The following is a 13,768-nucleotide window of genomic DNA, read 5'->3' as shown; positions in this document are numbered from 1 at the left end:
TGGCCATACAGAAGTGTATAACCCTACTTGATTTCGCGAGACAACCCCTTTAAGTTTTGTGGGAGAGGATTCGGTATATGTTGCAGTTTATTCATCTAATTCGACCTCATTCTAAGCTTAGGAGTCCAGTGGGCGGTCCTATGAGTGACAGGCAGCTATTACTGTGTGCGGATGTGTGCAGAGAAGCCTGTTAATCACTAATAAGACTACTCACTGGGCTCCAAAGCCTAGAATGAGCAGGAATTAAATGAAAAAAAATGCAACATATACGTCTTCTGAACTCCTCCTGATCTATAACCTGCTGCTGGCAGATCATATTGCATGTTCAACATAACAAATTCCCTTTAACTAACTGTTCTTCCAGTCCAAATCAAAGCACATCATAAGGGTGCCCACCCACTAGCGTTTTTTTACTGCGAAATTCGCAGCGTTTTTTTTTTTCTGCAGGGGTCTTTGGGCTATGGGACATGCAAAGCTAAAATCGCGATATCGCGGTAAATCGCGATTTTGCGCGATCGCGATTTTTACATTACAAGTCCCATAGACCCCCTGCAGAAAAAAAAAACCTGCGAATTTCGCAGTGAAAAAAAACGCCAGTGGGTGGGCGCCCTAACTCAAAGAAATTGTCCCGTGTGATTGGACAAATAACAAGTTACACAACTACCATTCTGCCTGCCATAAAAGAATACTTCTGCAGCCTAACGACATAACAATGAACTATGGTGACAGCTTTTCTCACTGGATCGGGTGATTATTTCAATGGATATTGAGTATAAACCCTGAAGATTATTTTTCACATCGCCTTCCATCCATAATATCTTTACATATGACAGTGACAAATCAGAAGGCGGTATCAGGGAGCTTTATGGCCTTGGATTCCTGTCAACTATTAAATTAAAGATGATTCAATTACCTACAGAGTAACCATATCCTCGCAGATACAGATGAAGATTTATGTGACTTCAGCTCTTACTGTACTATTAATGGTACAGTAGCAGAATCATTTTATTAGATTCAGACTCACAAAAATCTCCCTTCCAACTCAGTCCAAAGGGGATTGGGTGTTCTACAGAAGACCACGTCTTCTTCAATGAGCAAACTGGCAGCAGTCCTGTGCAGTGACATTATCCTATGATGTGTTACTGCGACATGTCAAGAGATTATTTTATGGATGATTTCCCTTTTATTAGCACAGATAAAGCTGGACGAACTCTGAAATGGTATTTAGTAATGATTCAACAAGCTTGTAAAAATACATGTCCAGATAACTAAGACGGCACATGTCAAGAAACATTTGCAAGCCTTTGAAAAAAATAAATTCAGGTACTTAAATGGCACAAAGATTTTGATTTACCTGTAATAATTAAAGGGGTTGTCTCACGCCGAAACGGGTTTTTTTTTTATTCAATAGGCCCCCCCCCCCCCCGTTCGGCGCGAGACAAACCCAAGGGATGGGTTAAAAAAAAAAAAAAGTTTATTACTTACCCGAATCCCCGCGCTGCGGCGACTTCTTTCTTCCTTTACCAAGATGGCCGCTGAGATCTTCACCCACGATGCACCGCGGGTCTTCTCCCATGGTGCACCGTGGGCTCTGTGCGGTCCATTGCCGATTCCAATTGGCTGGAATCGGCACACGTGACGGGGCGGAGCTACGAGGACCAGCTCTCCGGCATGAGCGGCCCCATTCACCAGGGAGAAGACCGGACTGCGCAAGCGCGTCTAAAAACGCCAGAAGACAGCGAATTTAGACGGATCCATGGCGACGGGGACGCTAGCAACGGAGCAGGTAAGTGAATAACTTCTGCATGGCTCATAATTAATGCACGATGTATATTACAAAGTGCATTAATATGGCCATACAGAAGTGCTGAGCCCCACTTGATTTCACGAGACAACCCCTTTAATACATTCATAGTTACGCATTAAGTAATGTTTTTTCTACTAGACCAAAAAGACTTGGTTCTGAAGGTGGTGAGCTGTTTTGAGGGATAGAAAGTTTTTTTTTACAACGGTCTGCAGTATGTGTAAAGGAAAGCATGGAGAATGTTGATCCATAAAGTGACCAAAAGTTGGCCTCGACTGAACGGATAATGATCATCATCACAGTATGTTGCACTTGGATACAATTTACCAAGGGAAGATATGAGTAGGTCAAATAGAATTATACAGTAACCCAGTTCCAATGTTGTTTTCTCCCTTTAATGCTCTTAATTGCATAACCTCTTAAAGGGTATTTTACTTGAGACTTTCATGGCTATCCACAGGATATTCACCTCTGGGACCCACATCTATCTCTATTTCTAGCCTCCATTGACTCTAGTCTAGCTATATATGGTACAGAACTGCAGGTCCATGCTCCGGGCTTGAAAAAGACCTATCAGGTCAAAACGTTGCCTGTATATCTGATTATGGAACAATAAAGATTTCTTGATTGAAGAATCTCCACACCATTTATGCTGCCACATCTTACTACATATTTTGTTTCATTTTGGAGTTGAAGGTTCACAACTCCTTGGTTGACTTTGCTTTTTTTCTATAATCCCCCCCCCCCCCCTATATTGGGGAGAGGTTTGAGTGCTGCTAATACTTTATTTTTTATTCGTAGCTATATATGGTTTCCTTGGGTGGTCAGCCCTAATGGAAACAACTGAGTGGGCTTTGCTACACTGTTTCTGTAACTGCCATAGACATCAATAGGAGGTACACAAAGAAGCATAGTACAGTGAGAAATGCTGTTTCTTTATACTGGGGACTGTAGAAGCAGAATAACTCCTATTGACTTCTACGGATGTTACAGAAAAAGCATATAGCAGCAAAGGCCAACCTCAGCCACCGTATTCAGCTATGGGGGCCAGAACTAGAGCTAGATGCTGGTTCTTGAGTTATGCACCTGTCAAAATTTCATTGGTCCTGCATTTATCAGACTTTCATTGCATATCCTATGAAATTGCCATTGCTTTTTGTGTTTTCTTTATTGCCATGTGCCTTATGATATAAATAGTATGTTAGCTATATTTGAAAAGTCGTTACGACTGAGGTGGTACCATACAGTATTTCCCTTTCATGGCCAACCTTTACATTTTTTTTTAAGGAACATAAGTGCATTTATTTGTGTGGGGGACAGTTTAATAAATTTCCTCAAACTTGATTTCCATATTTTTTGTCCTACTAGGAGACTTGAAGCTTTGATTAGTCAATTGCTCACATAATGCATTATGATACTTACATAGGATGCAAGGCCAAAAAAAAACATATGCCCATCCAGTTCAGCCTATTACCCCCAATGTTGGATCAGAGGAAGGCAAAAAAAGCCAATTTATGCAGAAGCTAATTTTATTTGTGTGGGGGACAGTTTAATAAATTTCCTCAAACTTGATTTCCATATTTTTTGTCCTACTAGGAGACTTGAAGCTTTGATTAGTCAATTGCTCACATAATGCATTATGATACTTACATAGGATGCAAGGCCAAAAAAAGACATATGCCCATCCAGTTCAGCCTATTACCCCCAATGTTGAATCAGAGGAAGGCAAAAAAAAGCCAATTTATGCAGAAGCTAATTTTCACCCTTTAAAGGGAAAACAATTCCTTGCTGACTCCAATCTGGCAATCCTTCTGAAGTTATTAATTTTTGTAACATGTAATATTGTATTGCTCAAGAAATGCGTCCAGGCCCCTCTTGAACTCTTTTATCGAGTTTGTCATCACCACATCCTCAGGCAGAGAGTTCCATAGTCTCACTGCTCTTACAGTAAAGAACCTACTTCTATATTGGTGTAGGAACCTTCTTTCCTCTAGATGTAGAAGATTCTTCCTTGTTACAGTCACAGTCCTGGGTATAAAAAGATGATGGGAGAGATCTCTGTATTGTCCCCTTATATATTTATACATAGTTATTAGGTCGACCCTCAGTCATCTTTTTTGTAAACTATATAATCCCAACTAATCAAAAGCATCAGTATAACCCACAAGGAAGCCATTAAGCCATGACTCTGGCATGACTTAATATACAGAAACTTTTGTTAACCTCTTGGCTACTATGGAAACCCACTACAGGGTGCTAATGAGGGCTCACTCTGTTAAGCTCCTTTGATGCAGAAGTCACTCTTGACTGAAGGGTCTAAAGGATTAAACTGATGGCAACAGAGGTTTCTCTGTCATCGTCAGCACTGCCAGGATCTCACTGTTAATTCTTCTAAAATAAGGCTGCTTGCAGACGTGCAGGTCGGATCCAGCTGCGAGGATTCTCGCCGCGGGACCGACCAGAGCGCCTGCAGAGAGCAGCGCGTACCCACCCGCGCCCGTGGCTCCGGCTGTTAGATGTGCCGGCTTGCCGGGCAGCCGGCGCATGCGCAGACCGGAGCTGGCGGACGGGCACTGATGTTTCTGTGAGCCCCGCAGAGAAATAGAACATGCTGCGGTTTCTTTGCCGCGCGAGATTTGCTAATGCAATCCTATGGCAGCTTCCAAGGGTGGAAATTCCGCGGCCTAAGTGTAAATCATGAAATATATAGGCATGGACTTTAAGCACCAGAAATCCAGTTCCATAAACAGTTTTCCATTTGCTGATCACCTAAATACACAATATGTGCCAAGTGTATGAGAGTAAGTATATGAGCATTTGACACTCACAAGATACGCAGTTTGTCCTGCGGTAGCATGAAATAAAAACTAAATATACTGAAGCTGTGTAATTGTGCGCTTTGGTCAAAAGGATGTTGTTATCACAAGTACACAGAACAAACAAATAAACATATAGGTGTATAAAACATCTCCAATAACTTTTCTCAGGTGATACAATTTTATATTATTCTAGCAGGCCTACATCCATGCACTATACCGTCTTTGGCTCAATCTTCATACTCAAAAATAAAATTGAAATATACCCATATTGTATGCATATATAATTTCCTGTGGCCATTTCTACATATTTGCCCATGTTGGTAGAAATGGTGATCACCTACAATAGGTATAAAGTCAATGGGTTGCTTGGCAATCTAAAGTATCACAGCCTGCAGAATGTGATATGCTATTCAACAAGCATAGTCAAATCTCAAAGGGCTATTATAACAGTACCTGAAAAACTGTAATGTAGGCGGTCCTTGCTAATGTACGTGATGCTCCACTACAGAAAGAGTTGTGTGTCAGGCCATCATTTCTAGGATGAATATCATCATTACAGAGAAAGATATTTAGGGGTAGCTGCAGGGGCGTAACTATAGAGGATGCAGGGGATGCGGTTGCACCCGGGCCCCGGAGCCTTGGGGGGCCCATAAGGCCTCTCTTCTCCATATAGGAAGCCCAGTACTATGAATAAAGCATTATAGTTGGGGGCCCTGTTCCAGGTTTTGCATTGGGGCTCAGGAGCTTCAAGTTACGCCTCTAGGCTGTATGTAAAATCTGTACACCTGAGGGGCATGCACTGGCCACCTCATTTTACTATATGTTACAGATAGATATGAGCCTATAACTGCATGTACATTTGTTAATCTTGAAGGGGTATTCCGGGACATTTTTAACTTTTGCTATTGATGGCTGACAGGTCATGCTGCTCAGATTTACACTGATTAGCTGATTCCCGATACTGCTGTAGCTATGGTCAGCAGAAGAAGCCCGGGGAGGCACTGCAGTGTAGCTCCCAATGAATTCAATGGGAGCAGGCACCTACCTGCAATATCAATCAGCCATATTCAAAACATCTCATTTGATGCCTGTCAGTGAAATTAAGTTCAATTTAGAATAGTTACTGCACTCTGGGTAGAGAAGGTGCCATAGAACAAGCAATACCCTTCAATTACATTAATTGTATCCATGTGGTAGGATGAGCAAATAGTTTAATGATAGTCTGCATCCAGCATGATATTGCATCATTACTACTGAATCTTGCATAGAATTAGTAACTATATTAGCTCTTATTAATTTCAACACAGAAAAATTAAGGCAAATAAACATGATTTTGTACTCATACATACAGCTTAGAAATGAATTGATCCTTGATTTTCTTAGCTATTTCTCTAATCAAAATGTCTACCATTTAGGCCTCGGTCAGACGACCGTTTTTTGCCGCGATTTGCGGATGCACATGCGATCTGCGCATATATAGAACCATTGCTTTGCAATGGGATCGGTCACATGGCTGCTTTTTATGCGGATGTCCAATAAATTATAGGACACGAGGAATCGCAGATCGCGCCTATCTGCAATCTGCGATTCCTTGTGTTCTATATATGTGCTCAATGGGGCCTGCGGCAGCAGCGACGACCCCATTGAGAACATATACTACAAAGATCATTCTCCTCTGCCACAGCTGTAACAGCTGTGGCAGAGAAGAACGATGTTCGCCCATTGAATTCAATGGAGCCGGCAATACAGCCGACTCCATTGAAAGCAATGGGCTGCCGGTGAGCGCGGGATGAATTTTTGGGAAGGGCTTAAAAATATAAGCCCTTCCCTGAAAATCATCCTAAAATGTGTAAAAAAAAAATATATATATATACTCACCTTGTCCCTGCAGCCGGAGTTCAGTCGTGGCCGGCCGGCAGTTCTCCTGAACTGCTCTGTGTAGTATTCAGCAGGCGGGGATTTAAAATCCCCGCCTGCTGAATGGGCTGCCTCTGATTGGTCACAGCCCTCACCAATCATGAATTCATGAATGGGTGAGTGAGTGCTGCCTCTGATTGGCTCAGCGCAAGGACCAATCAAGGGCAGCTCTCAGCTATTGAATGACAGCTGAGAGGTGCCCCTGATTGGTCCCTGCGCTCAGCCAATCAGAGGCAGCACTCACTCACCCATTCATGAATTCATGAATGGGTGAGTGAGAGCTGCCTCTGATTGGTGAGGGCTGTGACCAATCAGAGGCAGCCCATTCAGCAGGCAGGGATTTTAAATCGCAGATAGGCGCGATCTGCAATTCCTCGTGTCTGGCCCGTTTCGCCGAAAACGCTGCTAGCTGCAGATTTTTCGGCGAATCGTCGGCCCGTTCACGTGATTTGCGGATGCGCATCTCTCATGCGATCCGCAAATCGAGGCAAAAAACGGTCGTCTGACTGAGGCCTAACCATGATGACAGTATTTATTTACTTGCCTAAATACGTTTATATTCATCACAAATACACAACTACAAAGAGAAATCAACTCAAACGTTCTTGCCAGCGGCCATATTGTCTTATATACGGATACTAAAATATACAAGGGCAGGAACAAACCCCGCTGCCCAGCAGTCCCTCTTCACTTGATCGCTGTGATTTACAGATTGCTGTTAGAGACTGTGACAACTACAGCCCCTCATTTAATTGCAGACTGTAAAGAGAACTGGGTGATTCTATTACAACAGCAAACTAAGATAAGGGATTTAAAATTACATCTATAATATCCATATCAAACAAGATTCAGGAAAACAGTTTTAAACTTTTGACAAGATCCCTAACATGAGCTCATTGGGCAAACGTGTTACATAATGTTATATGCATAGAGGACACGATAGAATCAGAATTTACCACATTTTCAAGTTTCAGTGCCATATGGCTCCCTTGGACTCAAATTTGCTCGGCGCCCCAGTATCACTCCTAGTTGTTTGATGGACTACCTTTAGGGGTTCTAAGAACCCTTGGCCCTTTACTATTATTTTTTCCTTTCATCCTTCATTACTACATACAACTAGCCTGTCAGACGTAATGTCACCATATAGAAGTAACACAATGTTTCACTTTGTGGCTATTTCTTACTCTTGTGTATCCTGTCTTTGTCTCGGTTTGTCAAGTTTATGAACTTTATTTAATCCCTTTAGTTCACATTGTTATGATATAGTTGTTTTAGATCATAAATGAAAACTGGCACATCTTTATTAATTTATAGATTACACTTGTCATAGAGGCTTGAGTAGTTACCAATTTAAGGAGCTAATATGGGATGTCCCTTACTTTCTATATATCTTATCATTGTAACTATCTATATTCTGTTAATAATTGTGCCTTAACAAAAGGACAACATCTGCATAGAGTTTGTATGCTTTCCCTGTGTTTGCACAGATATTGTCCTTTGGTCTTCTTTAAACCTACGACCACAGTGCTGCAAGGCAACAGTGCTATCCATTGAGTCACATTTGAGGAGGACATTTATGGCTCTTAGTCGGCTTTGTTCACCAGTTTTAAAGATATTGGTGAAGCTCTGGTTGGGTAGGACCAAACTGAATCAATGGAACCAAACCTTTCAAAAATTCTCTCAACACTATTGCTTAACTATTAGAGATGAGCGAGTCTACTCGCTAAGGACAACTACTCAATCGAGCATTGTTCTTAGCGAGTATCTCCCCGCTCGGAAGAAAAAGGTTTGGCTGCCGGCGCGGGTGAGAGGTAAGTTGTGGCAGTGAGCAGGGGCGAGCGGGGCGGAGAGAGGGAGAGAGAGTTCTCCCCTCCATTCCTCCCCGCTCTCCCTCGCCGCTCCCCGCCCGCCGCCGGCAGCCGAATCTTTTCTTCTGAGCGGGCAGGTGCTCACTAAGGGCAATGTTCGATCGAGTAATTGCCCTTAGCAAGTATGCTCGCTCATCTCTATTAACTATCTATAGGATGGGTCATCAATAGCTGATCAACATGTAACTCTAGCCGGTGAGCTATCCATTGGCATTGGTGTTCTTATATATGGAGCTACATTGTTGCTGGATGTAGATAACTTTGTACACTGCACAGTGGCCTGGTGTAGTATGGCAGCTTGAGTCTCATTCACTTCAATGGGACTCAGCCTGAATTACCATACAAGTGCCAGTACCTGTATCCTTTCCTTTTATCATTTATGATGTTGGATACCCTCTATAATACTCGATTGCCTAGATTTTCCACATATGTTCTGTGATTTGTCTTAATATTCTTCCTGCTTTCCTGCAGAATCTGCCTGTGCCTTCACTAGATTACTACAATACCTACTACTGTATGCTACTTGACTATGGCAAGTTTTCTGGCTATGAGTTTGTGCTTCCTGTACTGTTTGTGACTATAGTCTGTGTTTTCCTTTGGCATTGTTCTTTCTGTACAGTGTTCCACTCTGCTTGCTGATCATGAGAAAGTTCATTGCTACCAGTAACCTATACACACTAAAGTTTTGGGGCTAACAGAGTAGTAAGACCCTGAATAAGGTTGCGGAAAATGGAGGTGCTGTAAATGAAGTTTAATTTTTAGTGTTTTTCTAGTTAACTCAGAAGTGGTTGCATGTTATTTCAGTGGGGAGATGGGATTCAGGATAGTGGTGGTCACATGATTTACCTATGTGATGGAGATGGCTGCAGTCTCCATCCCTCAGCAGCTTTCAAGTAAATAGCTGGGGTAAGAAATACATTAAATAATTTTGACACTCCTAAGTCAGTAACGCACGTTATGTGTCCATAATATGGAGCAGTGTCCCAGCCTGACAAGGTCACCAAGCGTCATAGGAATATGTTCGTATATCACCGGCCTTATGTGACACAACATAGCTCTTCATTGTATGTTAGGACATTTTGCTTCAAAATGGCCAACTTTTTTAAAGAGGACCTGTAAGCATTCCTAACATTCCCCATGAAATAGCAATGCATTTTTCTTGGAACTCTTCTGTTATTCCCCCTGTAAATTTATGAATAAATTGACAACTAAGTTTTACCCTTCCTCTTATCAATAGAGTATCCTTATACATTCTGAAGTCACAGGTAATGCAGAAATGCCAAAAACATAGTTGATATACACATTTCATATATTCCATCTATATTCCATCTATACACTTTCTCTTCTTCAATGTAACAGTTACATAAGAGGTTCAAATTTATGAAAGTAGAATCACAAAGTGGTTGATGCATTTAATGTTTCCATTATGCCAAATCCTCTCTTAATCTACAATCTCTTTGTCTACTAGTCATTATTTTATGCACACAAAGGTACCTTTTAAGAATCAGATGCTAAGGTAGAGATTCCATTATATTCATGCAGACATGTGGCATATCATACCAAATGAATAGGTTTAATTCTAAGTGCAGCTACATTGGATTTAACCAACCAACCTGGCATTGCCTTTGAAATTACTTTACTGTTTCATATAGCATTACATGAGCTCTCGTAAATAAGCAGTTGTCTATTACTGCTGTGTGCATATTGAAAAGCATCTCTTCGCTCCTTTATAGTAGGGTAAGAAACTCAACTTAACCTGAAAAAAGCTTTTCTATAAGAAAGAGGAACGCAGTCAAGGCAACAAACTCTTGTACTACAAGTCAGTATTCTTTCAATATTAAACACGTATATGCCTAGAGACCTAGAAATAAAGATACAACGCTCCCTCAGTCTATCCATTTCATCACTCTAGTGGCAGTCAAGGTAGGTGAGAAGGAACACAACTCAATACCTGTTGGGATGCTGAGTGTAGGGATGCACAGATGTAGCAAATGTTAACTTGACATTTAGCATGTCATGATAACTAAAGTACAATGTACTATGATGCTGTAAATCGAGTTATTGCCATTTGCCAGTCATCTTAACAATTTCCACATCTGAATGGAGTTTTCTGTCTCGGAACACATTGCCATTAAATTGGAGCAGTATAATGAACTGCATGCTGGCCATCATGAGTAAAAGTCCAATCTAATCATGAGATGCATTGGTTACTCCTCCTTCATGCCAATCACTTCCTGTGATTGACAGATTTTTCTCTATAGAGCTGATGGAGAGACACTCAACGACAAACCAGGGATGGTGTGAGAATAAGTAACTAACCAATACATCTCATGAATGCAATAGACTTCTACTCATGATCACAAGCACAAAGTGCAGTGCAGTGCTATGGACTAATGCCACTGCATTCGGGGACTGAAAACACTTAAGGTGTCTATACACATTAGACTAAGATAGGTTGAACCTGGAAATTTTCATGGAACCTGTTGAGCACTTAATGTGTATTATACATCCGGCAAATGATAATTTAGAAGATGTCAGGATAAAGAAGGGTCAGCCATGTTGAATTACATAAGGTGCTGCCAAAAGTGTCTGGTTGTTGCTTACTCCCTGATCAGAACACTTACATGCTTTGTTGAATCAAGCATGCATATGTATGAGGACATTGGGAGGACTAGCTGTTCCACCAATGGCTATTGAACATGTATGGCCACCTTGACACCATATCAGGTTTACATTCACCATCCCAAGAGTTTTTAAATGCTGTCCTCAGATCAGGCACCAGTTTCCTGCTGAAATGTTCCTTTTAGATGTTAGACTGCTCAGTAGTTCACTGTAGACTCCAACACTTTACCAATCAGAGCATTACTTTACATATAGGTCTGTATATCATATGCTCATGTTCAATATACCCCCTACACTATTAACATACATAGCATGCACTTTCACTTACTTTGTAGCATTTACTATGGTAAATCTTTTAGCTCATCTATGTTCAACTCTCAGCATATACATTAACTTTGATATACTTCAAAGGTGATGTCAGCTATGCCAATCTATCCTGTAAGGACTCCTAGTACACAATGTTGTCCTTAGTAAAATCCTTAACCACTCAAAATTTACAACCACAGAAATATTAATTGTTATCGATCTCATTAGTCACTGACACACAAAAAATCTATTCTACTGTACCTTCAGACATTATAGATTTAAAAGTCAGATTTCAGATGGAAAGCTCTTTGTGACCTTGAATTTGTATCACCATATTAATGGTGATACAAAATTAGATTATAAGGCCACCGGGGCATTTATTTATCATGTGCTCATGAACAGTCATAGATAATAGAATGCCATGTGATAATAAATTACATTAAATGGAATTCAATGTTTTCCATATAAATTCTATAAACAAAACAGATTGTTGTGACACATGACAGTAATTCACAACACAACATGTGCAAATATTTAAAGAGCTACAATAGTTTACCAATACTGGTCAAATAAATCATCTTTCAACTATGTAAACAAGGTGACAATATAATGCATGCGTGTAACTGGAAGAAACATCATTTGGCTCATGTATGCTGGGATTTGTAAACTCTGAGTATGCAGGAGATTTACAGCTTGTCAATCATGGGTAAGTGATCTTGTCTAATTAAAGTGCTCTTTTTAATCAAGGTCAGAATATTGATTTACAGACCATTTTCTGCTATACATAAATCGAGAAAATAGCAATATTGCTAGTATAAGCAGAAACACATTTTTATATTTTAGTATGAGTATCATGGATCCTTACATCACACAAATAGTAATATAGCAATTTCACCGAGGCTATTTTATAGTAGCGGCACCAACTTTTGTATTGCTGTGTGCCACATTAAAAGTCACCAGCAGTATGATGCATTACAGTAACAGGTAACAGATAAGACTAAAATAGTTGGTAGTAATACTTCGAAATGCGAATTAACAACAATTTATGTACGGTATATTGATAGGAAAATGAAATCCATCTCTTAAAGGGGTTTACCACAATTACAAGTTGGATAGAGGATAACTGATTGGTGGGGGTCTCACTGCTGAGACCCCCAGCAATAATGAAAATGGTGATCCCGTGTTCCCCTATTCTACTCACTGCATACACCCCTACAGTGAGGAGGAGACTGAATGGAGCACTGCACATGCAAACACTTTACTCACTTTCAGTGGGACTGTGGATATGCCCAAACGGCACCCACTTGGGTATTTTCTTCTGCCCCTTTAAATGAATGGGGAGCTGACTGCACATGCTCAGCCAGCAGTCTGTTTACAGTGTGATCACTGTGGGGAAAGAAGCGAACCACTCAGTGACAGTCAGACTGGGACATGGAAGTCCCGCTCCCAAGACCCGCGGAGGTCTCAGCAACGAGGCCCCACAATCAGTAAATTATCCCCTATTCTGTGAATAGGGAATAACGTGTAATGGTGGTACAGCCCCTTTAAAAAAAAAAAATAAACATATTATATGCCAACCTATGTATAGATTTGAATAAAAGGTACATATGATGTTTTACTTTGGTCACACATCCTTGGAACATTGCAGAGCTTACACAAAGCACAGGGTGTTAGCAGCATGACTTATATACCAGTAAGTTGAACATTTCATACCTTAACAAAAGTGCAGCTTCCCAGAAGTAAAACCCAGAGACCGCCGTTAATATGCACCTGATCCGGGCCATTATTTCTTGTGATGGGCTGAGAAATTAAAATCATCAAAGTGATAGATGTCTGTAGCTGGCAGTAGAAAACAGCAGGACACTTAATTCAGCACCAAGAACAGCTCCACGACGAGGTTCCTTTAATCCCAGATGAAAAGCCAAGCTTCCTCCTAGTTGTCCTGCTAGACACGATAATGAGAATGATGATCATGTGTTGTAAACATGATAGAAAATTGCAGATCCAGTGAAGGAAGATTGATATTTAAAGCAGGCAGAAGTGCAGAGTCCACTCCAAGCTGCTGCATTCCTATACACTGAAATGTGCTCCAGCTCTGCTGGGAGGCTGGACTGCTATAGAGGATGGATACAGGCGTGCTTGTTAGCAGCCAATGAACAGGAGAGCCCCTTTGATGGAGAAATACGGAGCTGTAGTAACCCCTTGTATGCTGATGGTGCACGTGGATCCATCAAGTGGAATGCAATCGTTAAAGTTCTCTTCCATGGATCATGCTTTGCACACTGCCTGAGCTATTTTCTGTCTGGAGACTAAATGCAAATAATAGATGTTATACATATTGAATGCTCATTCTTTCCCCTAGGTAATCTCCCACAGATACTAGTATACATGAAAAGGAATGTATTAACAGATTTCTTCCAATTTCAACCTGA

At 41.0% G+C, this 13,768-nt stretch overlaps 1 protein-coding gene across 1 annotated transcript in view; it reads right to left on the bottom strand.

Annotated features, from left to right (window-relative positions):
* Positions 1-13,120, bottom strand: part of GLRA3 (glycine receptor alpha 3) — a 242,166-nt gene extending 229,046 nt beyond the window's left edge. The window contains exon 1 of the mRNA XM_066574670.1: positions 13,050-13,120. Coding sequence (XP_066430767.1) covers positions 13,050-13,120 — 71 coding nt within the window. The remainder of the gene's footprint in view (positions 1-13,049) is intronic.
* Between the last annotated feature and the right edge of the window lie 648 nt (positions 13,121-13,768).

Source organism: Eleutherodactylus coqui, chromosome 7 (assembly GCF_035609145.1).
Source record: "Eleutherodactylus coqui strain aEleCoq1 chromosome 7, aEleCoq1.hap1, whole genome shotgun sequence".
In the NCBI taxonomy this organism is placed as follows: Eukaryota; Metazoa; Chordata; class Amphibia; order Anura; family Eleutherodactylidae; genus Eleutherodactylus; species Eleutherodactylus coqui.
Note: the sequence above shows the minus strand (reverse complement) of the source record. Positions and strands in the feature narration are given on the sequence as shown.